The 27244-nt window shown below is 49.5% G+C and overlaps 2 protein-coding genes across 3 annotated transcripts in view; one reads left to right on the forward strand and one right to left on the reverse strand.

Moving 5' to 3' along the window:
* SRRM2 (serine/arginine repetitive matrix 2) overlaps positions 1-474 on the forward strand; it is a 32001-nt gene extending 31527 nt beyond the window's left edge. For both annotated transcript variants that reach the window (XM_069984739.1, XM_069984740.1), the window contains one exon: positions 150-474. In XM_069984739.1, the coding sequence (XP_069840840.1) occupies positions 150-159 (10 nt within the window). In that variant the 3' untranslated portion in view covers positions 160-474. The remainder of the gene's footprint in view (positions 1-149) is intronic.
* On the reverse strand, positions 12-23330 carry MMP25 (matrix metallopeptidase 25). Its single transcript, XM_069984741.1, has 10 exons — positions 23144-23330; positions 19799-19931; positions 19579-19717; positions 17030-17301; positions 4659-4835; positions 4499-4586; positions 3723-3805; positions 3492-3644; positions 2956-3213; positions 12-905 (listed from the first exon to the last, which is right to left on the reverse strand). The coding sequence occupies exons 1-10, from the start codon at positions 23258-23260 to the stop codon at positions 637-639; spliced, it is 1689 nt and encodes a 562-aa protein (XP_069840842.1). The 5' UTR covers positions 23261-23330; the 3' UTR covers positions 12-636.
* Positions 23331-27244: the final 3914 nt, after the last annotated feature.

A 27244-nucleotide genomic window follows, 5' to 3' on the forward strand; every position in this document is an offset into this window, starting at 1 on the left:
GACCAGAAGAATAGGAGTAGAAAGTTTCCTTTATTATAATTACAGTAAAACACAATACACTATAAGGAGGGGGCGATCTGCTTGGTCAGATTTCATGCGGGGGTGGGGATGCTACCAGATGTCTCACGACCACTGTTCTTCTTTGGCAGGTCACCCTGAACCCCTTATCCTTCATCTCTCAACAAAGGAAAATGTTTTTAGGATTTTTTTTCAGTCCTGCAGTAACTGCAGGTCGTCGTCCCCCCTTCTTTTTTGGGGGGTTTGAGGAAGCCTAGACTGCTGGGGGCGCTCCGGTGTAAGGTGGCGGCCTGGAGCAGCTCACTATAAAGGTGTAATGTGAATCTCCCATCATCACAGACTTACTAGCGGACTCCTTCCAGACCTCGCTGCAGGTGACGGCGCCCATCGTGACTTTTTGCCCCTTTTTTTGTTCTGCATAGGCAATTTCGTAAGAAGTGAATTTAATCCGTGAAACTTCTGTTGTGTTTATTTTGTCTATTTTTTTTTTTTTGTAATCTGTACAGCAAGAATCCTTTCTGTCAATAAAAGTTTAGGCAAAGCCAAGACCTTTAGTGAGGTGCGGCTGCTGCTCCTGGCTGGGCTGCCTCTAGTACCTGGGTCAGGGTGGATTGTCCTTTACTGCGTGCTGCAAAGCAGCATGAGTGTGAGTGCAGCTGTGAGGCAGAGCCTGGTGGGGGCAGGAACAAGGGCACTACCCGCTGCACACGGGCAGTTACATCCTCTCTGATCACGGCCCTCAGGTTCTGTGGGCTCCGGAGGAGGAGGCGCTGCAGCAGCACAGTACATCCAGTTCATGGCAATGTCTCGTGGGTAACCGGCCTCGGCCTCTACATTGCCATCCCTAAACTTCCAGTAGTGGGCGCCCTTAAAGAAGTAAGTGTGACCTGTGAACAGAAAGAGAAGGGTTAACATCTGGAGGGGGATTCAATGAAGGCTGCCTGCTGACAGCTGTACTGTGTACACAGTATGGGGTAATTCTGCTTATGCAAGTCTGCTTAGCAGCTGCTGTATGTCCTGCGGGAAGTGGTGTATTCTCTCCAGTCTGACACTGTGCTCTCTGCTGCCACCTCTGTCCATGTCAGGAACTGTCCAGAGCAGGAGAGGTTTTCTATGGGGATTTGCTGCTGCTCTGGACAGTTCCTGACATGGACAGAGGTGGCAGCAGAGAGCACTGTGTCAGACTGGAGAGAATACACCACTTCCTGCAGGACATACAGCAGCTGATACTGAGTGGCAGATTGGAGATTTTTACATAGATATGTCACTTTCTGTTACCAGATGATTTGTTGTTGATTTGTTGTTGATTTGTTGTTGTTGCTGAGCTCCTCCTTTAACATAAAAGTTGGCTTGCGAGCGCCATTATATTAGCCAGCACGAAAGGACAGGTAGCCCCAAGACTGGAGTATACATCTTCCACTTATTCCTGACAGCTGACAGATTTTTTAAGCCAAAGCCAGGAATGGACTTGGAATGAGGAGAAGTCTTTCCTTTATGACCTGTTCTCTGTATATAGTCCAGTCCTGGCTTTAGCTCAGATAATCTGTTGGTGTGGTCGGGCCCTTAGGCCATGCGCCCCCCGCCCCATATATACAGTGAGAGCAGCCGCCTATGCTGACGTGTGATCCTCCCTTATCCACTCCCCAGGGCCACAGGCTTTAACCAGAAGATGCATTTAGCTTCAGTGCAGCAGCTGCCGCCGGAGCGTCTCCCGCCACCTCCCATCAGCTGCAGAGAGATCTCCTTGTATCACAACAATCACATTGAGTGACAACTTAGCAGAACCCAGTAGATCCTGTTGCTGGGCGGTTGATGTGTGTGACTGACCTGGCTAGGGTGGTTGTTGTTTCTTCAGGACTGAGGACTTCTTTAGTCTATGCTTCACCAGTGTGTATCTAATTATGGGGGGAGGGGACAGCCATCTGGTCTCAGGGTCCTATTAAATGGGTCCCTGATGGGCAGCTTGATCAGCACTCATTTACTGAGCCTATCACACGGCTCGCTATTACACTTTTTACACTTATTATTACAATTATTTTAGGTCTGGATCTAAATACCCAATCAGCGGATGATCATTGTCGTTGGCTGCCTGATTCCGCCCACTATGATTGGCTGCTGTGAGAGCAGAGCTGTGACTTGCTGCTGTGGGAGCGGAGCTGTGATTGGTTGCTGTGGGAGCGGAGTTGTGTTTGGCTGCTGTGAGAGCGGAGCTGTGATTGGCTGCTGTGGGAGCGGAGCTGTGATTGGCTGCTGTGGGAGCGGAGCTGTGATTGGCTGCTGTGGGAGCGGAGCTGTGATTGGCTGCTGTGGGACCTGAGCTGTGATTGGCTGCTGTGGGAGCGGAGCTGTGATTGGCTGCTGTGGGAGCGGAGCTGTGATTGGCTGCTGTGGGACCTGAGCTGTGATTGGCTGCTGTGGGAGCGGAGCTGTGTTTGGTTGCTGTGGGACCTGAGCTGTGTTTGGCTGCTGTGGGAGCGGAGCTGTGTTTGGTTGCTGTGGGAGCGGAGCTGTGTTTGGTTGCTGTGGGCAGTTTACACCCTTTGATAAATCTCTCCGTAGGTTTTAGAGAGATGCCTTACTGTAATCATCTGGACATGAATTGCTTCATTTATTTTGATGGTAGTGGGCATGCTTTCTGACCTATGCAGAGGTCACTGCCAGAAGGTGAGATTAACATGAGAGCATTGTGGGCATGCTCTGTGACTTGTTCAGATGGGAAGCTGAGATGTCTTCATCAGCTATGGGCTACTGGAAGATGGTGTGCATGCTTGATGTGTCGTCTGCAAGAGGCAGAAGGGACATCCTTGACTGAGCTGGATATATTTCTGGCTGTGACTAGAGGGTGAAAGTAGGGTGCCTGCCATATGTGGCCATGTTACGGAGATTATGTCAGGGTGTCAGTAGTAGTCATTCGCTAATGGTAGAGCATGGGCTTACCATCTGTCCAGCTGATGACATCATCCACGCCGCTGGGCGGCCCCTGCCATAGGTTGCTGTCTTTGGGGTATCCAGGATCCATCTTCCCTTGACGCTCATCAAATCGCCAGTAGCGGTTGTGTCTGAAGAAATAGGTCTTTTTATTGTGCTTCCAAACAAAGGCTCCATCTACTCCATCAGTATTCAGCCCAAAGTCTGTGATGGCCCGCGGGTACCCAGACTCCACTAGGTTGTCTTTAAACACCCAGAAACTGGTTCCTGTAATGAAGAGAGAAAAGGCTTAGGTTATAGGGATGATAACCGGGACGTGACATACGTAAATCTGTGAGCAGACCGGCTCAGACCGTGCACCCTGCCAATGGCCGATGGATCATGTGCAAAGACTGGACGGCCCCTCCTCTGCACACCGCTGCAGGATACGTTCCCTGTGCCAGGGTCGGTATTGGACCGCTACATGATACGTAGAATGCCTCTTTATATTCCATCTACTACTTGGAATTGTGTGCAGAGTAAAGATCTAGATTTTAGCTCCTCACCGGCAATGAAGACTATTTTGCTGTCGTTGGCTCTTTCGTACACAGCGTCTACCTTGGGCAGATCAGGCGGTAGCCCCATCCAGAAGCGACCAAGATGGGCAGGGTTTAGGGAGACCAGCTGCCTGGTAGCTTGTACCCGCCAGAAGTATCGCCCTGTGGAGGCAGATGGTGGAGTATGGGTCAGCATGGAGGAGTATCAGCATCATAAACGCCTCACAAAACGACACTCACCCTTAAAGAAGAAAACCTCTCCTCGAATGTTGGCCACTGCATCAAAGTGGGTGGAGCAGCGGTCCGGGAATGGGAGTCGGGGTCTGGTGGAAGACATTGTGGATTGCTTTACAGTATGAAGAGCAGATACAGTGACCAGGACTGTCATTGGACGGAGTGGCACAGTATACGTCCTTGTGGCTCTCTATGAAACTTGTTGTCAGCAGGGTGACTGGGAGTTGGTTGGTCTTTAAGAGTCTTGGGGACATGCTACCTCTAAGACCCTGTCTATATGTCTTTCTTTTAAAAACGCACCCACCATGCTGGAAATCACACAGATTCCATTATAAGTCAATGGGGTACTTAAGATGGGTCTTGCCCTGCTGTCATGGCTTCCATCGTAGCGGAGGCCATGATGGCTGTGAGAACAGAGACATAAAAGTATTTTCCATTACTTGCCGTACTTTTGGTTGCCTGTCATCCTAGCAATATTTGTGGTTGTCACTAAAGGTCAGGTGTGGTGTTGGACAGGAGCTTCAGGAGGGGCGGCCGGTGCCACCTGTCATTCTTGACGATCGCTGTGTGTTTGACCTGATGGCAATGGTCACACTGGGTCTAGACCAGGGATGGAGAACCCAAAGGCCGTCAAGGCATGATGGGAATTGTAGTTTAGTAACTGCTGGAGGGGTGATGGTTTCCCATCCCAACACATTGGTCCTAATCCCACCAGCCTCAGGTCCGAGCACAGTCATCTAACACATGAGGTCTTGGGATGTGTATAGGAGAGAAATTCTTACCGATATGTTGGCTCTCTGGGTGGAATATAGCGTTGGGTTGGTGCAGGAGGAGGGGGTTCTTCTGCTCCGGGATGGACCATCCTTTTACCTGAATAAGAGAATAGTTATCTGTGCTGCTGCCACATTATGAGCAGTGCCCAGTGCTGGAGGTGATGCTTACCATACAGTGCCTGGATCCCCTCCACATCATCGGGAGGTAGTCGGTATCTCCAGTGCTCACCCACAGGCCCCTGGTAATAGGGCTTCATGATGGAGTTCTCTGCAGATGAATGTGACAACCCCAGAGAATGGCCAAACTCGTGCACCGCCACCGCAAATAGATCGGTCCCATCCGCCGCTACAAAAGAAGAGGAGCATGAGGACAGAAGACTTATGCCACCGAGCAAACGTTCTACAACCACTCAATAGGCCTAATGCATAACAGAAGACCCAATGGTCTAAAAGCTGAAAACAAAATTAGAATTCTTAACTTCAAGCACAACAAATGTCTGAAGCTGATTCTAACCAAAGGGCATTGTGGGGAGGAGGAGTGCCGCTCTGCAGCACATAAAGTAAATGAAATTCAATGCAGACTATTGCTACAGGGGTCTGACAGGCACAGTGGGAGCGGACAGCATCATAACACCTGCTAGAGCACGATTTGGACGGTTTGCTCTTCAGGACTGAGCATTACAACAATGACCAGAAAGTAGGGAACTAACGTTGCCGACTCAGCAGTTTGTATGATCGATGCTTCACAGCACAAATCCACAGCTTAAAGAGGAACTCCAGGTAGAGGTTAAAAAAAAATGAAACTTCTGCAGCAGCATAACGCATTACTTACCTGTCTATCCCAGTTTTGAAACTACCAAAAATCCAAATTCCGTTTTTTGCTCTGTTTTGCGTTTCTGTTCTTCTTGGTTTGGCATTTCCCAGAATGCAATGCTTTTTCTCATGTGACCATCACAGCCCCCACCCATTACAATCAGTAAAATTAGTGCATCGGCTGCTTCTGGCCAGACAGAGATGGTGCATCAGTCAGGGGATTGGGTTATCCAGCCCCGCCTCCTGTGACATCATGCCCTGCCCCCTGTCTGCATCATCTCCTAAGGGGGGAGAGCAGCAGGAGCAGGAGACAATGTGGATTGGCACAGAGGCCATTATTCTTCACTTCCTGGATGTCTATCAGCTACTAGTGTGGCAGAACCGCACAGATACGGTAATACTTTGTATACACACGTCTATATAACTGTACAGATACGGTAATACATTGTATACAGACGTCTATATAACTGTACAGATACGGTAACACATTGTATACACATCTATATAACTGTACAGATACGGTAATACATTGTATACACACATCTATATCACTGTACAGATACGGTAATACATTGTATACAGACGTCTATATAACTGTACAGATACGGTAATACATTGTATACACATCTATATAACTGTACAGATACGGTAATACATTGTATACACACATCTATATAGCTGTACAGATACGGTAATACATTGTATACACACATCTATATATATATATATACTGTACAGATACGGTAATACATTGTATACACACATCTATATATATATAACTGTACAGATACGGTAATACATTGTATACACACATCTATATATATATATAACTGTACAGATACGGTAATACATTGTATACACATCTATATCACTGCACAGATACGGTAATACATTGTATACACACATCTATATAACTGTACAGATACGGTAATACATTGTATAGACATCTATATAACTGTACAGATACGGTAATACATTGTATACACATCTATATATATATAACTGTACAGATACGGTAATACATTGTATACACACATCTATATATATATATATATAACTGTACAGATACGGTAATACATTGTATACACACATCTATATATATATAACTGTACAGATACGGTAATACATTGTATACACACATATATATAACTGTACAGATACGGTAATACATTGTATACACATCTATATAACTGTACAGATACGGTAATACATTGTATACACACATATATATATACTGTACAGATACGGTAATACATTGTATACACACATCTATATACTGTACAGATACGGTAATACATTGTATACACATCTATATATATATAACTGTACAGATACGGTAATACATTGTATACACACATCTATATAACTGTACAGATACGGTAATACATTGTATACACATCTATATAACTGTACAGATACGGTAATACATTGTATACACACATCTATATAACTGTACAGATACGGTAATACATTGTATACACACATATATATATATATATAACTGTACAGATACGGTAATACATTGTATAGACATCTATATAACTGTACAGATACGGTAATGCATTGTATACACATCTATATATATATATATAACTGTACAGATACGGTAATACATTGTATACACACATCTATATCACTGTACAGATACGGTAATACATTGTATACACACATCTATATCACTGTACAGATACGGTAATACATTGTATACACATCTATATATATATATATATATAACTGTACAGATACGGTAATACATTGTATACACACATCTATATAACTGTACAGATACGATAATACATTGTATACACACATCTATATCACTATACAGATACGGTAATACATTGTATACACACATATATATATATATAACTGTACAGATACGGTAATACATTGTATACACATATATATCACTGTACAGATACGGTAATACATTGTATACACACATCTATATAACTACAGATACGGTAATACATTGTATACACACATCTATATAACTGTACAGATACGATAATACATTGTATACACACATCTATATAACTGTACAGATACGGTAATACATTGTATACACACACATATATATCACTGTACAGATACGGTAATACATTGTATACACATCTATATACTGTACAGATACGGTAATACATTGTATACACACATCTATATATATATCTGTACAGATACGATAATACATTGTATACACACATCTATATATCTATATAACTGTACAGATACGGTAATACATTGTATACACATCTATATACTGTACAGATACGATAATACATTGTATACACACATATATATCACTGTACAGATACGGTAATACATTGTATACACATCTATATACTGTACAGATACGGTAATACATTGTATACACACATCTATATATATATCTGTACAGATACGATAATACATTGTATACACACATCTATATATCTATATAACTGTACAGATACGGTAATACATTGTATACACATCTATATACTGTACAGATACGATAATACATTGTATACACACATCTATAGAACTTTTAATAGAAAACAAGTTTTTCTTATGCGGAGTTCCCTTTTAAGGCAAAGAATAAACAGCGGTCTATGTGCAGGGATGGAGTAAGAGTGGGTAAGAAGCCACGGCTAGGACTTCCCTCTGCTGGACTACAGAAGAGCGGAGGAAGGTCTGGGCGGAGGGATCTCTAGCTGACATCTGTGGTATCACGCAGGGTGATTGTATGATGTCTAGTAGGAGCGATGTTCTTCAGTGTGTGACACGACTAACATGGAGGAGGAGATGGAGGTCAGACGGGTTGCAGCTTTTCTGATTGATTAAGAGTTGACAACCTGCAGCGGGTGACTGCCACACTGGACAATGATGGCCACCACTTCATTAACACGCCATACAATACCCTGTGGTATAGCCTCGTATTACAGAGGCAGAACAAGCATCTAGGTTAGGTCAGTGCTACTGCAGACAAGAAGATGCTGGCAGGAGTAGGTGCACCATCTCCAGGCACCACCACAGGAGCGGGCACACCATCTCCAGGCACCACCACAGGAGCGGGCACACCATCTCCAGGCACCACCACAGGAGCGGGTGCACCATCCCCAGACATAACACCACAGGAGCGGGCACACCATCCCCAGACATAACACCACAGAAGCGGGCACACCATCTCCAGGCACCACCACAGGAGCGGGTGCACCATCCCCAGACATAACACCACAGGAGCGGGTGCACCATCCCCAGACATAACACCACAGGAGCGGGTGCACCATCTCCAGACATAACACCACAGGTGCGGGCGCACCATCTCCAGACATAACACCACAGGAGCGGGCACACCATCTCCAGACATAACACCACAGGAGCGGGCACACCATCTCCAGACATAACACCACAGGAGGGGGCACACCATCTCCAGACATAACACCACAGGAGCGAGCACACCATCTCCAGGCACCACCACAGGAGCTGGTGCACCATCCCCAGACATAACACCACAGGAGCGGGCGCACCATCTCCAGACATAACACCACAGGAGCGGGCACACCATCTCCAGACATAACACCACAGGAGCGGGCACACCATCCCCAGACATAACACCACAGAAGCGGGCACACCATCTCCAGACATAACACCACAGGAGCGGGCACACCATCCCCAGACATAACACCACAGGAGCGGGCACACCATCTCCAGACATAACACCACAGGAGCGGGTGCACCATCTCCAGACATAACACAGGAGCGGGCGCACCATCGCCAGACATAACACCACAGGAACGGGCGCACCATCTCCAGACATAACACCACAGGAGCGGGCACACCATCTCCAGGCACCACCACAGGAGCGGGTGCACCATCTCCAGGCACCACCACAGGAGCGGGTGCACCATCCCCAGACATAACACCACAGGAGCGGGTGCACCATCCCCAGACATAACACCACAGGAGCGGGTGCACCATCCCCAGACATAACACCACAGGAGCGGGCACACCATCTCCAGGCACCACCACAGGAGCGGGTGCACCATCCCCAGACATAACACCACAGGAGCGGGCACACCATCTCCAGGCACCACCACAGGAGAGGGCACACCATCTCCAGACATAACACCACAGGAGCGGGCGCACCATCTCCAGACATAACACCACAGGAGCGGGCACACCATCCCCAGACATAACACCACAGGAGCGGGCACACCATCTCCAGACATAACACCACAGGAGCGGGCACACCATCCCCAGACATAACACCACAGGAGCGGGCGCACCATCCCCAGACATAACACCACAGGAGCGGGCGCACCATCTCCAGACATAACACCACAGGAGCGGGTGCACCATCCCCAGACATAACACCACAGGAGCGGGCACACCATCTCCAGGCACCACCACAGGAGCGGGCACACCATCTCCAGACATAACACCACAGGAGCGGGCGCACCATCTCCAGACATAACACCACAGGAGCGGGCACACCATCCCCAGACATAACACCACAGGAGCGGGCACACCATCTCCAGACATAACACCACAGAAGCGGGCACACCATCTCCAGACATAACACCACAGGAACGGGCGCACCATCTCCAGACATAACACCACAGGAGCGGGTGCACCATCTCCAGACATAACACCACAGGAGCGGGTGCACCATCTCCAGACATAACACCACAGGAGCGGGCACACCATCCCCAGACATAACACCACAGGAGCGGGCGCACCATCCCCAGACATAACACCACAGGAGCGGGCGCACCATCTCCAGACATAACACCACAGGAGCGGGCGCACCATCCACAGACATAACACCACAGGAGCGGGCGCACCATCTCCAGACATAACACCACAGGAGCGGGCGCACCATCCACAGACATAACACCACAGGAGCGGGCACACCATCTCCAGGCACCACCACAGGAGCGGGCACACCATCTCCAGACATAACACCACAGGAGCGGGCGCACCATCCCCAGACATAACACCACAGGAGCGGGCACACCATCTCCAGACATAACACCACAGGAGCGGGTGCACCATCCCCAGACATAACACCACAGGAGCGGGCGCACCATCTCCAGACATAACACCACAGGAGCGGGCACACCATCTCCAGGCACCGCCACAGGAGCGGGCACACCATCTCCAGACATAACACCACAGGAGCAGGTGCACCATCTCCAGACATAACACCACAGGAGCGGGCACACCATCTCGCGACATAACACCACAGGAGCGGGCACACCATCTCCAGACATAACACCACAGGAGCGGGCACACCATCTCCAGACATAACACCACAGGAGCGGGTGCACCATCCCCAGACATAACACCACAGGAGCAGGCACACCATCCCCAAACATAACACCACAGGAGCGGGCACACCATCTCCAGACATAACACCACAGGAGCGGGCACACCATCTCCAGACATAACACCACAGGAGCGGGCACACCATCTCCAGACATAACACCACAGGAGCGGGCGCACCATCTCCAGATAACACCACAGGAGCGGGCACACCATCTCCAGACATAACACCACAGGAGCGGGCACACCATCTCCAGACATAACACCACAGGAGCGGGCACACCATCTCCAGACATAACACCACAGGAGCGGGCACACCATCTCCAGACATAACACCACAGGAGCGGGCACACCATCTCCAGACATAACACCACAGGAGCGGGCACACCATCTCCAGACATAACACCACAGGAGCGGGCACACCATCTCCAGACATAACACCACAGGAGCGGGCACACCATCTCCAGACATAACACCACAGGAGCGGGCACACCATCTCCAGATAACACCACAGGAGCGGGCACACCATCTCCAGACATAACACCACAGGAGCGGGCGCACCATCTCCAGACATAACACAGGAGCGGGCACACCATCTCCAGACATAACACCACAGGAGCGGGCGCACCATCCCCAGACATAACACCACAGGAGCGGCTCTATAATACAGTGATATCAGCTAGAGGGCGCCCTGGACTGTGTATAATAGTGATATCAGCTAGAGGACGCCCTGGACTGTGTATAATACAGTGATATCAGCTAGAGGACGCCCTGGACTGTGTATAATACAGTGATATCAGCTAGAGGACGCCCTGGACTGTGTATAATACAGTGATATCAGCTAGAGGGCGCCCTGGACTGTGTATAATATAGTGATATCAGCTAGAGGGCGCCCTAGACTGTGTATAATAGTGATATCAGCTAGAGGGCGCCCTGGACTGTGTATAATAGTGATATCAGCTAGAGGGCGCCCTGGACTGTGTATAATATAGTGATATCAGCTAGAGGGCGCCCTGGACTGTGTATAATAGTGATATCAGCTAGAGGGCGCCCTGGACTGTGTATAATACAGTGATATCAGCTAGAGGGCGCCCTGGACTGTGTATAATACAGTGATATCAGCTAGAGGACGCCCTGGACTGTGTATAATAGTGATATCAGCTAGAGGACGCCCTGGACTGTGTATAATACAGTGATATCGGCTAGAGGGCGCCCTGGACTGTGTATAATAGTGATATCAGCTAGAGGGCGCCCTGGACTGTGTATAATAGTGATATCAGCTAGAGGGCGCCCTGGACTGTGTATAATATAGTGATATCAGCTAGAGGACGCCCTGGACTGTGTATAATATAGTGATATCAGCTAGAGGGCGCCCTGGACTGTGTATAGTACAGTGATATCAGCTAGAGGGCGCCCTGGACTGTGTATAATACAGTGATATCAGCTAGAGGGCGCCCTGGACTGTGTATAATAGTGATATCAGCTAGAGGACGCCCTGGACTGTGTATAATACAGTGATATCAGCTAGAGGACGCCCTGGACTGTGTATAATATAGTGATATCAGCTAGAGGACGCCCTGGACTGTGTATAATACAGTATCAGCTAGAGGGCGCCCTGGACTGTGTATAATAGTGATATCAGCTAGAGGGCGCCCTGGACTGTGTATAATAGTGATATCAGCTAGAGGGCGCCCTGGACTGTGTATAATATAGTGATATCAGCTAGAGGACGCCCTGGACTGTGTATAATATAGTGATATCAGCTAGAGGGCGCCCTGGACTGTGTATAATATAGTGATATCAGCTAGAGGGCGCCCTGGACTGTGTATAATACAGTGATATCAGCTAGAGGACGCCCTGGACTGTGTATAATACAGTGATATCAGCTAGAGGGCGCCCTGGACTGTGTATAATAGTGATATCAGCTAGAGGACGCCCTGGACTGTGTATAATATAGTGATATCAGCTAGAGGGCGCCCTGGACTGTGTATAATAGTGACATCAGCTAGAGGGCGCCCTGGACTGTGTATAATACAGTATCAGCTAGAGGGCGCCCTGGACTGTGTATAATACAGTGATATCAGCTAGAGGACGCCCTGGACTGTGTATAATACAGTGATATCAGCTAGAGGGCGCCCTGGACTGTGTATAATAGTGATATCAGCTAGAGGGCGCCCTGGACTGTGTATAATACAGTGATATCAGCTAGAGGGCGCCCTGGACTGTGTATAATATAGTGATATCAGCTAGAGGGCGCCCTGGACTGTGTATAATACAGTGATATCAGCTAGAGGGCGCCCTGGACTGTGTATAATATAGTGATATCAGCTAGAGGGCGCCCTGGACTGTGTATAATACAGTGATATCAGCTAGAGGACGCCCTGGACTGTGTATAATACAGTATCAGCTAGAGGACGCCCTGGACTGTGTATAATACAGTATCAGCTAGAGGACGCCCTGGACTGTGTATAATACAGTATCAGCTAGAGGGCGCCCTGGACTGTGTATAATACAGTGATATCAGCTAGAGGGCGCCCTGGACTGTGTATAATACAGTGATATCAGCTAGAGGGCGCCCTGGACTGTGTATAATACAGTGATATCAGCTAGAGGGCGCCCTGGACTGTGTATAATACAGTGATATCAGCTAGAGGGCGCCCTGGACTGTGTATAATACAGTGATATCAGCTAGAGGACGCCCTGGACTGTGTATAATACAGTATCAGCTAGAGGACGCCCTGGACTGTGTATAATACAGTGATATCAGCTAGAGGGCGCCCTGGACTGTGTATAATAGTGATATCAGCTAGAGGGCGCCCTGGACTGTGTATAATACAGTGATATCAGCTAGAGGACGCCCTGGACTGTGTATAATACAGTATCAGCTAGAGGACGCCCTGGACTGTGTATAATACAGTGATATCAGCTAGAGGGCGCCCTGGACTGTGTATAATATAGTGATATCAGCTAGAGGACGCCCTGGACTGTGTATAATAGTGATATCAGCTAGAGGGCGCCCTGGACTGTGTATAATACAGTATCAGCTAGAGGGCGCCCTGGACTGTGTATAATACAGTGATATCAGCTAGAGGGCGCCCTGGACTGTGTATAATACAGTGATATCAGCTAGAGGACGCCCTGGACTGTGTATAATACAGTGATATCAGCTAGAGGACGCCCTGGACTGTGTATAATACAGTGATATCAGCTAGAGGACGCCCTGGACTGTGTATAATACAGTGATATCAGCTAGAGGGCGCCCTGGACTGTGTATAATACAGTATCAGCTACAGGGCGCCCTGGACTGTGTATAATAGTGATATCAGCTAGAGGACGCCCTGGACTGTGTATAATATAGTGATATCAGCTAGAGGACGCCCTGGACTGTGTATAATACAGTGATATCAGCTAGAGGGCGCCCTGGACTGTGTATAATATAGTGATATCAGCTAGAGGACGCCCTGGACTGTGTATAATACAGTGATATCAGCTAGAGGGCGCCCTGGACTGTGTATAATAGTGATATCAGCTAGAGGGCGCCCTGGACTGTGTATAATATAGTGATATCAGCTAGAGGGCGCCCTGGACTGTGTATAATACAGTGATATCAGCTAGAGGGCGTCCTGGACTGTGTATAATAGTGATATCAGCTAGAGGGCGCCCTGGACTGTGTATAATACAGTGATATCAGCTAGAGGACGCCCTGGACTGTGTATAATACAGTGATATCAGCTAGAGGACGCCCTGGACTGTGTATAATAGTGATATCAGCTAGAGGACGCCCTGGACTGTGTATAATACAGTGATATCAGCTAGAGGGCGCCCTGGACTGTGTATAATAGTGATATCAGCTAGAGGACGCCCTGGACTGTGTATAATATAGTGATATCAGCTTGAGGGCGCCCTGGACTGTGTATAATACAGTGATATCAGCTAGAGGGCGCCCTGGACTGTGTATAATACAGTGATATCAGCTAGAGGGCGCCCTGGACTGTGTATAATACAGTGATATCAGCTAGAGGGCGCCCTGGACTGTGTATAATACAGTGATATCAGCTAGAGGGCGCCCTGGACTGTGTATAATATAGTGATATCAGCTAGAGGGCGCCCTGGACTGTGTATAATACAGTGATATCAGCTAGAGGGCGCCCTGGACTGTGTATAATAGTGATATCAGCTAGAGGGCGCCCTGGACTGTGTATAATACAGTGATATCAGCTAGAGGACGCCCTGGACTGTGTATAGTACAGTGATATCAGCTTGAGGACGCCCTGGACTGTGTATAATATAGTGATATCAGCTAGAGGACGCCCTGGACTGTGTATAATACAGTGATATCAGCTAGAGGGCGCCCTGGACTGTGTATAATACAGTGATATCAGCTAGAGGGCGCCCTGGACTGTGTATAATACAGTGATATCAGCTAGAGGACGCCCTGGACTGTGTATAATATAGTGATATCAGCTAGAGGACGCCCTGGACTGTGTATAATACAGTGATATCAGCTAGAGGGCGCCCTGGACTGTGTATAATAGTGATATCAGCTAGAGGGCGCCCTGGACTGTGTATAATACAGTGATATCAGCTAGAGGGCGCCCTGGACTGTGTATAATACAGTAATATCAGCTAGAGGGCGCCCTGGACTGTGTATAATAGTGATATCAGCTAGAGGGCGCCCTGGACTGTGTATAATACAGTGATATCAGCTAGAGGGCGCCCTGGACTGTGTATAATACAGTAATATCAGCTAGAGGGCGCCCTGGACTGTGTATAATACAGTGATATCAGCTAGAGGGCGCCCTGGACTGTGTATAATACAGTGATATCAGCTAGAGGACGCCCTGGACTGTGTATAATATAGTGATATCAGCTAGAGGGCGCCCTGGACTGTGTATAATATAGTGATATCAGCTAGAGGGCACCCTGGACTGTGTATAATACAGTGATATCAGCTAGAGGGCACCCTGGACTGTGTATAATACAGTAATATCAGCTAGAGGACGCCCTGGACTGTGTATAATATAGTGATATCAGCTAGAGGGCGCCCTGGACTGTGTATAATACAGTGATATCAGCTAGAAGGCGCCCTGGACTGTGTATAATAAAGTGATATCAGCTAGAGGACGCCCTGGACTGTGTATAATACAGTGATATCAGCTAGAGGACGCCCTGGACTGTGTATAATACAGTGATATCAGCTAGAGGGCGTCCTGGACTGTGTATAATACAGTGATATCAGCTAGAGGGCGCCCTGGACTGTGTATAATACAGTGATATCAGCTAGAGGACGCCCTGGACTGTGTATAATACAGTGATATCAGCTAGAGGACGCCCTGGACTGTGTATAATACAGTGATATCAGCTAGAGGACGCCCTGGACTGTGTATAATAGTGATATCAGCTAGAGGACGCCCTGGACTGTGTATAATACAGTATCAGCTAGAGGACGCCCTGGACTGTGTATAATACAGTGATATCAGCTAGAGGACGCCCTGGACTGTGTATAATATAGTGATATCAGCTAGAGGACGCCCTGGACTGTGTATAATATAGTGATATCAGCTAGAGGGCGCCCTGGACTGTGTATAATACAGTATCAGCTACAGGGTGCCCTGGACTGTGTATAATATAGTGATATCAGCTAGAGGACGCCCTGGACTGTGTATAATATAGTGATATCAGCTAGAGGACGCCCTGGACTGTGTATAATACAGTGATATCAGCTAGAGGGCGCCCTGGACTGTGTATAATAGTGATATCAGCTAGAGGACGCCCTGGACTGTGTATAATAGTGATATCAGCTAGAGGGCGCCCTGGACTGTGTATAATACAGTGATATCAGCTAGAGGGCGCCCTGGACTGTGTATAATACAGTGATATCAGCTAGAGGGCGCTCTGGACTGTGTATAATATAGTGATATCAGCTAGAGGGCGCCCTGGACTGTGTATAATACAGTGATATCAGCTAGAGGGCGCCCTGGACTGTGTATAGTACTCTCATCCATTCTTTGGATACTACCCGACCTGTTGGCCGTTCTCTGTTAGTGCAGTGATACTACCCGACCTGTTGGCCGTTCTCTGTTGGTGCAGTGATACTACCCGACCTGTTGGCCGTTCTCTGTTGGTGCAGTGATACTACCCGACCTGTTGGCCGTTCTCCATCAGCCTGTGGATCCTACCTGCGTGTGTTACTAAACCTCCCCTTCCCCCATCATGGCACAACCCTCGCACATATGACACAGAGACTCTTCCTTCCTAAAACCGACTTCCTTCCTTAGTGAAGATGTGAGGAGATGTGACCACAGAAGTCGGTGATGGGGGGGGGGGTTGTGTGTTGGTGCAGTGAGAGTACCTGACCTGTTGGCCGTTGTTCACCTGGTTCTCTCATACCATCGGTATGGGGAGTGGTTGCCATCTTACCGTTATACGTCCACGTCTCGTCGGCATCCATGTGAGTGGCTCCGGCGCTGTCTCCTACACCTGGGAAGAAGGCATGACCCAGGGTGCCTCCTGGCCCATCGAAAGGATAGCCGTCTCCATGGGACCCCTCCACAAAGCTGACGCGTATATCGGCATCATCTGCGGCGCTCTGGCTGAAGTCCAGGAGGCTCTCGCGGCTCCACGCCTGCAGGGCGCTCCCTATAAGATCTTTGGTGGTTTCATAGGTGAGAGATATGGGAACGCTCTCCACCCTGCAAGAGAAGATGGCTGCCGGATTACCTCATGTGGCCGTCATCGTCCGAAAGCAGACGAGCTACCCCCAGATCCTACACTGACCCAGTCACCCATCATCTACACATACACGGCCTTTCCAGCCTTAAGGTACTAAGAACGGTATGGCTAGACATGTCCCCATTCTCCTCAGATTTGGGGGTCTCAGATGAGGGTATGGCTAGACATATCCCCATTCTCCCCAGATTTGGGGGTCTCAGATGACGGTATGGCTAGACATGTCCCCATTCTCCCCAGATTTGGGGGTCTCAGATGACGGTATGGCTAGACATGTCCCCATTCTCCTCAGATTTGGGGGTCTCAGATGAGGATATGGCTAGACATGTCCCCATTCTCCTCAGATTTGGGGGTCTCAGATGAGGATATGGCTAGACATGTCCCCATTCTCCTCAGATTTGGGGGTCTCAGATGAGGATATGGCTAGACATGTCCCCATTCTCCCCAGATTTGGGGGTCTCAGATGACGGTATGGCTAGACATGTCCCCATTCTCCTCAGATTTGGGGGTCTCAGATGAGGGTATGGCTAGACATGTCCCCATTCTCCTCAGATTTGGGGGTCTCAGATGAGGGTATGGCTAGACATATCCCCATTCTCAGATTTGGGGGTCTCAGATGAGGGTATGGCTAGACATATCCCCATTCTCCTCAGATTTGGGGGTCTCAGATGACGGTATGGCTAGACATGTCCCCATTCTCCTCAGATTTGGGGGTCTCAGATGAGGGTATGGCTAGACATGTCCCCATTCTCCTCAGATTTGGGGGTCTCAGATGAGGGTATGGCTAGACATGTCCCCATTCTCCTCAGATTTGGGGGTCTCAGATGAGGGTATGGCTAGACATGTCCCCATTCTCCCCAGATTTGGGGGTCTCAGATGAGGGTATGGCTAGACATGTCCCCATTCTCAGATTTGGGGGTCTCAGATGACGGTATGGCTAGACATGTCCCCATTCTCCCCAGATTTGGGGGTCTCAGATGACGGTATGGCTAGACATATCCCCATTCTCCTCAGATTTGGGGGTCTCAGATGACGGTATGGCTAGACATGTCCCCATTCTCCCCAGATTTGGGGGTCTCAGATGACGGTATGGCTAGACATGTCCCCATTCTCCTCAGATTTGGGGGTCTCAGATGACGGTATGGCTAGACATGTCCCCATTCTCCCCAGATTTGGGGGTCTCAGATGAGGGTATGGCTAGACATATCCCCATTCTCCCCAGATTTGGGGGTCTCAGATGAGGGTATGGCTAGACATATCCCCATTCTCCCCAGATTTGGGGGTCTCAGATGACGGTATGGCTAGACATATCCCCATTCTCCCCAGATTTGGGGGTCTCAGATGAGGGTATGGCTAGACATATCCCCATTCTCCCCAGATTTGGGGGTCTCAGATAAGGGTATGGCTAGACATGTCCCCATTCTCCCCAGATTTGGGGGTCTCAGATGAGGGTATGGCTAGATATGTCCCCATTCTCCTCAGATTTGGGGGTCTCAGATGAGGGTATGGCTAGACATGTCCCCATTCTCCCCAGATTTGGGGGTCTCAGATGACGATATGGCTAGACATGTCCCCATTCTCCTCAGATTTGGGGGTCTCAGATGACGGTATGGCTAGACATATCCCCATTCTCCCCAGATTTGGGGGTCTCAGATGACGGTATGGCTAGACATATCCCCATTCTCCTCAGATTTGGGGGTCTCAGATGAGGGTATGGCTAGACATGTCCCCATTCTCCCCAGATTTGGGGGTCTCAGATGAGGGTATGGCTAGACATGTCCCCATTCTCCCCAGATTTGGGGGTCTCAGATGAGGGTATGGCTAGACATGTCCCCATTCTCCTCAGATTTGGGGGTCTCAGATGACGGTATGGCTAGACATGTCCCCATTCTCCTCAGATTTGGGGGTCTCAGATGACGGTATGGCTAGACATATCCCCATTCTCCTCAGATTTGGGGGTCTCAGATGACGGTATGGCTAGACATGTCCCCATTCTCCTCAGATTTGGGGGTCTCAGATGAGGGTATGGCTAGACATGTCCCCATTCTCCTCAGATTTGGGGGTCTCAGATGAGGGTATGGCTAGACATGTCCCCATTCTCCTCAGATTTGGGGGTCTCAGATGAGGGTATGGCTAGACATATCCCCATTCTCCCCAGATTTGGGGGTCTCAGATGAGACGGACGCATTAGTGGCCATGGACGGGTGGCATATGTTCTAGCTGCCCCCGGGGCCTCATACCTCCATGTCAGATGTCTCTTCTGCCACACCGAACCACTGGGCGCATATCGCTTCCTCCGCTGCCCCTGGTACCCCGGTGCCAGGATGATGTCGGGCAGGGAGCAGCGAGGCTTGTTCATCATGGCGATGGTGTCTTCATCTGTAAGGGATAGAGAGGCCGTCATGTGATAACAGTCAGGTAACAGGTGGGGATACAGCACTGACTGCCGTCTATCATTACCCAGAATCCCGCTCTCCCTCAGGCCGGCAAATCTCTGCATGGTCCTTACTGCTTCCCTCAGTCCATCCAGTGTTTGCTGGCGCGCAGAGTAGGGGTCCGGCGGGGGCAGGTAACCGTAACGCGTCAGCCAGTCCTGGGGGTCACCAGAGAGTCACATGATTTATACACAGAATAACCATAGTGGGGATACTACTGAAGATGATGGTGGTTATGGTAGGAAGTGTGATACTACTGAAGATGATGGTGGTTATAGTAGGAAGTGTGATGAAGGTGATAGTAGTGAAGATGATGGTGGTTATGGTGATAATGACTGATATCATAGTAAAGACGTCGGCATTACCCTTTATTACATAATTGCTGCTGTTCTCTCTGGTTATTAGTGATACTGATGGTGAGGATGTTGGGGGTAGTGGTGGTGAGGATGTTGGGGGTAGTGGTGGTGAGGATAGTAGTGGTGGTAAGAATGTTGGGGGCAGTGATGGTGAGGATAGTAGTGGTGGTGAGGATATTGGGGGTAGTGGTGGTGAGGATAGTAGTGATGGTGAGGATGTTGGGGGCAGTGATGGTGAGGATGTTGGGGTGATGGTGAGGATGTTGGGGGTAGTGGTGGTGAGGATGTTGGGGGTAGTAATGGTAAGGATGTTGGGGGTAGTAATGGTGAGGATGTTGGGGGTAATGGTGGTGAGGATAGTAGTGGTGGTGAGGATATTGGGGGTAGTGATGGTGAGGATAGTAGTGGTGGTGAGGATGTTGGGGGTGATGGTGAGGATGTTGGGGGTAGTGGTGGTGAGGATGTTGGGGGTAGTGGTGGTGAGGATAGTAGTGGTGGTGAGGATGTTGGGGGTGATGGTGAGGATGTTGGGGGTAGTGGTGGTGAGGATGTTGGGGGTAGTAATGGTAAGGATGTTGGGGGTAGTAATGGTGAGGATGTTGGGGGTAGTGGTGGTGAGGATAGTAGTGGTGGTGAGGATATTGGGGGTAGTGATGGTGAGGATAGTAGTGGTGGTGAGGATGTTGGGGGTGATGGTGAGGATGTTGGGGGTAGTGGTGGTGATGTTGGGGGGCAGTGATGGTGAGGATATTGGGGGCAGTGATGGTGAGAATGTTGGGGGTGATGGTGAGGATGTTGGGGGTAGTGGTGGTGAGGATGTTGGGGGTAGTGGTGGTGATGTTGGGGGGCAGTGATGGTGAGGATGTTGGGGGTGATGGTGAGGATAGTAGTGATGGTGAGGATGTTGGGGGTAGTGGTGGTGAGGATATTGGGGGTAGTAATGGTGAGGATGTTGGGGGTAGTGGTGGTGAGGATAGTAGTGGTGGTGAGGATATTGGGGGTAGTGATGGTGAGGATAGTAGTGGTGGTGAGGATGTTGGGGGTGATGGTGAGGATGTTGGGGGTAGTGGTGGTGAGGATATTGGAGGTAGTGATGGTGAGGATAGTAGTGGTGGTGAGGATGTTGGGGGTGATGGTGAGGATGTTGGGGGTAGTGGTGGTGAGGATGTTGGGGGTAGTGGTGGTGGTGAGGATATTGGGGGTAGTGGTGGTGGTGAGGATATTGGGGGTAGTGGTGGTGAGGATAGTAGTGGTGGTGAGGATGTTGGGGGTGATGGTGAGGATGTTGGGGGTAGTGGTGGTGATGTTGGGGGGCAGTGATGGTGAGGATAGTAGTGGTGGTGAGGATGTTGGGGGTAGTGGTGGTGAGGATAGTAGTGGTGGTGAGGATGTTGGGGGTAGTGGTGGTGAGGATGTTGGGGGCAGTGATGGTGAGGATGTTGGGGGTGATGGTGGTGAGGATAGTAGTGATGGTGAGGATGTTGGGGGTAGTAATGGTGATGATGTTGGGGGTAGTGGTGGTGAGGATGTTGGGGGTGATGGTGAGGATGTTGGGGGTAGTAATGGTAAGGATGTTGGGGGGTAGTAATGGTGAGGATGTTGGGGGTAGTGGTGGTGAGGATAGTAGTGGTGGTGAGGATATTGGGGGTAGTGGTGGTGAGGATGTTGGGGGTAGTGGTGGTGAGGATAGTAGTGGTGGTGAGGATGTTGGGGGTGATGGTGAGGATGTTGGGGGTAGTGGTGGTGATGTTGGGGGGCAGTGATGGTGAGGATAGTAGTGGTGGTGAGGATGTTGGGGGTAGTGGTGGTGAGGATGTTGGGGGTGATGGTGAGGATGTTGGGGGTAGTAATGGTGAGGATGTTGGGGGTGATGGGGGTGATGGTGGTGAGGATATTGGGGGTAGTGGTGATGAGGATGTTGGGGGTGATGGTGATGAGGATGTTGGGGGTGATGGTGAGGATGTTGGGGGTAGTAATGGTGAGGATGTTCGGGGTAGTGGTGGTGAGGATAGTAGTGGTGGTGAGGATGTTGGGGGTAGTAATGGTGAGGATGTTGGGGGTGATGGGGGTGATGGTGGTGAGGATGTTGGGGGCAGTGATGGTGAGGATGTTGGGGGTGATGGTGGTGAGGATAGTAGTGATGGTGAGGATGTTGGGGGTAGTGGTGGTGAGGATGTTGGGGTGATGGTGAGGATGTTGGGGGTAGTGGTGGTGAGGATGTTGGGGGTAGTGATGGTGAGGATAGTAGTGGTGGTGAGGATGTTGGGGGTGAGGATGTTGGGGGTGATGGTGAGGATGTTGGGGGTAGTGGTGGTGAGGATGTTGGGGTGATGGTGAGGATGTTGGGGGTAGTGGTGGTGAGGATGTTGGGGGTAGTGATGGTGAGGATAGTAGTGGTGGTGAGGATGTTGGGGGTGATGGTGAGGATGTTGGGGGTAGTGGTGGTGATGTTGGGGGGCAGTGATGGTGAGGATAGTAGTGGTGGTGAGGATGTTGGGGGTGAGGATGTTGGGGGTGATGGTGAGGATGTTGGGGGTAGTGGTGGTGAGGATAGTAGTGATGGTGAGGATGTTGGGGGTGATGATGGTGAGGATGTTGGGGGTGATGATGGTGAGGATGTTGGGGGTAGTGTTCCTCGGGGGTGAGGATATTGGGGGGCAGTGTTCCTCGGGGGTGAGGATATTGGGGGGCAGTGTTCCTCGGGGGTGAGGATATTGGGGGGCAGTGTTCCTTGGGGGTGAGGATGTTGGGGGGCAGTGTTCCTCGGGGGTGAGGATATTGGGGGGCAGTGTTCCTCGGGGGTGAGGATATTGGGGGGCAGTGTTCCTCGGGGGTGAGGATATTGGGGGGCAGTGTTCCTCGGGGGTGAGGATATTGGGGGGCAGTGTTCCTCGGGGGTGAGGATATTGGGGGGCAGTGTTCCTCGGGGGTGAGGATATTGGGGGGCAGTGATGGTGAGGATATTGGGGGGCAGTGTTCCTCGGGGGTGGGCTCCCTCCATCCCCCCCTCTCACCATCCTGGAGCTGATGTCCCGGCTGTTGGAGTTGCTCCCGGCTCCAGACACTCCCAGCCCGAGGATCCAGGCGACCATCATCATCCTCATCCTCATCCTCCTCTCCTGCCTCCTCATCCTCCTCCTCTTCCTCCCCCCTCACCGGCCGCTCCTCATCCCGCGGCTGCGATCCGGCTGCGTCTTCTGTGCGATCTGCAGCCCGCAGAGGTGACAGCACTGTGTGCCGGCCACGCCCCCATCCCCACCCGGCTCCGCCCTGCCCCCTCCCCCACCCCCCGACTCTGCTACATCCCACACCGGACGGCTGCGGCAACCGCTGTATCTAAGCCTCTGCTGTGCGATACTACTGCTGATATCACTATGTGCCATACCGCTGTATCTAATCCCACAGTGTGTGATACCATCTGCCTGGGTGCTGTATCTAATCCCACAGTGTGTGATACCAACTGCCTGGGTGCTGTATCTAATCCCACAGTGTGTGATACCATCTGCCTGGGTGCTGTATCTAATCCCACAGTGTGTGATACTATCTGCCTAGGTGCTGTATCTAATCCCACAGTGTGTGATACCAACTGCCTGGGTGCTCTATCTAATCCCACAGTGTGTGATACCAACTGCCTGGGTGCTGTATCTAATCCCACAGTGTGTGATACCAACTGCCTGGGTGCTGTATCTAATCCCACAGTGTGTGATACCATCTGCCTGGGTGCTGTATCTAATCCCACAGTGTGTGATACTATCTGCCTGGGTGCTGTATCTAATCCCACAGTGTGTGATACCAACTGCCTGGGTGCTGTATCTAATCCCACAGTGTGTGATACCAACTGCCTGGGTGCTGTATCTAATCCCACAGTGTGTGATACCAACTGCCTGGGGACTGTATCTAATCCCACAGTGTGTGATACTATCTGCCTGGGTGCTGTATCTAATGCCACAGTGTGTGATACCATCTGCCTGGGTGCTGTATCTAATCCCACAGTGTGTGATACCATCTGCCTGGGTGCTGTATCTAATCCCACAGTGTGTGATACCAACTGCCTGGGGACTGTATCTAATCTCACCCTGTGTGATACTATCTGCCTGGGTGCTGTATCTAATCCCACCGTGTGTGATACTATCTGCCTGGGTGCTGTATCTAATCTCACCCTGTGTGATACTATCAGCCTGGGTGCTGTATCTAATCCCACAGTGTGTGATACTATCTGCCTGGGTGCTGTATCTAATCCCACAGTGTGTGATACCATCTGCCTGGGTGCTGTATCTAATCCCACCGTGTGTGATACTATCTGCCTGGGTGCTGTATCTAATCTCACCGTGTGTGATACTATCTGCCTGGGTGCTGTATCTAATCCCACAGTGTGTGATACCATCTGCCTGGGTGCTGTATCTAATCCCACAGTGTGTGATACCAACTGCCTGGGTGCTGTATCTAATCCCACAGTGTGTGATACCAACTGCCTGGGGACTGTATCTAATCCCACAGTGTGTGATACCATCTGCCTGGGTGCTGTATCTAATCCCACAGTGTGTGATACTATCTGCCTGGGTGCTGTATCTAATCCCACAGTGTGTGATACTATCTGCCTGGGTGCTGTATCTAATCCCACAGTGTGTGATACCAACTGCCTGGGGACTGTATCTAATCCCACAGTGTGTGATACTATCTGCCTGGGTGCTGTATCTAATCCCACAGTGTGTGATACCATCTGCCTGGGTGCTGTATCTAATCCCACATTGTGTGATACTATCTGCCTGGGTGCTGTATCTAATCCCACAGTGTGTGATACCATCTGCCTGGGTGCTGTATCTAATCCCACAGTGTGTGATACCATCTGCCTGGGTGCTGTATCTAATCCCACAGTGTGTGATACCATCTGCCTGGGTGCTGTATCTAATCCCACAGTGTGTGATACTATCTGCCTGGGTGCTGTATCTAATCCCACCATGTGTGATACTATCTGCCTGGGTGCTGTATCTAATCCCACAGTGTGTGATACCATCTGCCTGGGTGCTGTATCTAATCCCACAGTGTGTGATACCATCTGCCTGGGTGCTGTATCTAATCCCACCGTGTGTGATACTATCTGCCTGGGGACTGTATCTAATCTCACCGTGTGTGATACCATCTACCTGGGGACTGTATCTAATCCTACAGTGTGTGATACCATCTGCCTGGGTGCTGTATCTAATCCCACAGTTTGATATACTATCTGCCTGGGTGGTGTATCTAATCCCACAGTCTGTGATACCATATGCCTGGGGACTGTATCTAATCCCACCATGTGTGATACTATCTGCCTGGGTGCTGTATCTAATCCCACCTTGTGTGATACCATCTGCCTGGGTGCTGTATCTAATCCCACCTTGTGTGATACCATCTGCCTGGGTGCTGTATCTAATCCCACAGTGTGTGATACCATCTACCTGGGGACTGTATCTAATCCCACCGTGTGTGATACCATCTGCCTGGGTGCTGTATCTAATCCCACCATGTGTGATACCATCTGCCTGGGTGCTGTATCTAATCCCACAGTTTGATATACTATCTGCCTGGGTGCTGTATCTAATCCCACAGTGTGTGATACCATCTGCCTGGGTGCTGTATCTAATCCCACAGTGTGTGATACTATCTGCCTGCGGACTGTATCTAATCCCACAGTGTGTGATACCATCTGCCTGGGTGCTGTATCTAATCCCACAGTGTGTGATACCATCTGCCTGGGTGCTGTATCTAATCCCACCGTGTGTGATACCATCTGCCTGGGTGCTGTATCTAATCCCACAGTGTGTGATACCATCTGCCTGGGTGCTGTATCTAATCCCACAGTGTGTGATACCATCTGCCTGGGTGCTGTATCTGTGTGATACCACCTGCTGTATCTAAGCCTCCCCTATCTCAGTGGTATGATGTCATTGGTCTCTCTGGTTAACCCCGCGCCCCCCGGATTGTGCCCTCGCCCACACACGTGCCCCGGGCCGGAGGTTCTCAGGGGGGGGGGGACAATGGGGGATTGTGAGTGTGAGTGTGAGTGTCAGCTCTTGTGTCCGCTGGGATGGGGGAGGTCACTTCCTGCCGGACACTCACATCAATTATTAATGGGGGAGAAATGAGATCTCCGCCTACACCCCCCCCCCCCCCCCCCCCCCACACACATGTATACAGGATATATATATATATACTCATACACCTCATATCACATACACAGACATATATATATATACCTCTATACTCATACAGACATATATATATATACCTCTATACTCATACAGACATATATATATATATACCCCTATACTCATACAGACATATATATATATATACCCCTATACTCATACAGACATATATATATATATATACCCCTATACTCATACAGACATATATATATATACCCCTATACTCATACAGACATATATATATATATATACCCCTATACTCATACAGACATATATATATATATACCCCTATACTCATACAGACATATATATATATATACCCCTATACTCATACAGACATATATATATATATATACCCATATACTCATACAAACATATATATATATATACACACACACATATATATATACCTATATCTATATCATAAAAATGAAAGTCTGTCTGTCTGTCCTTCTGTCTGTCTGTCCTTCTGTCTGTCTGTCTGTCTGTCTGTCCTTCTGTCTGTCTGTCCTTCTGTCTGTCTGTCCTTCTGTCTGTCTGTCCTTCTGTCTGTCTGTCTGTCTGTCTGTCCTTCTGTCTGTCTGTCCTTCTGTCTGTCTGTCCTTCTGTCTGTCTGTCCTTTTGTCTGTCTGTCCTTCTGTCTGTCTGTCCTTCCGTCTGTCCGTCCTCTATAGACTTCCAAACGCCTGAACCGTTTGACCCCAAATTTGGCCCACAGATACATTGGGTGCCCGGTAAGGTTATTGCGAAGGTCCCGTCCCCGCCAGATGTACAGGAGGGGAGGGGGAGGGGAAAGAGAGGCGCCCCATAGAGATGAATGGGAAAATCTCCTCACTGCAAACACAGGTGATATAATTAGCTGCAGCAGACACGGCAGTTGGAGCCTTAGCAACCAATAGGATTACTGCTTTCATTTTCACAGGGAGC

Source organism: Dendropsophus ebraccatus, chromosome 9, assembly GCF_027789765.1.
Source record: "Dendropsophus ebraccatus isolate aDenEbr1 chromosome 9, aDenEbr1.pat, whole genome shotgun sequence".
Taxonomy (NCBI): Eukaryota; Metazoa; Chordata; class Amphibia; order Anura; family Hylidae; genus Dendropsophus; species Dendropsophus ebraccatus.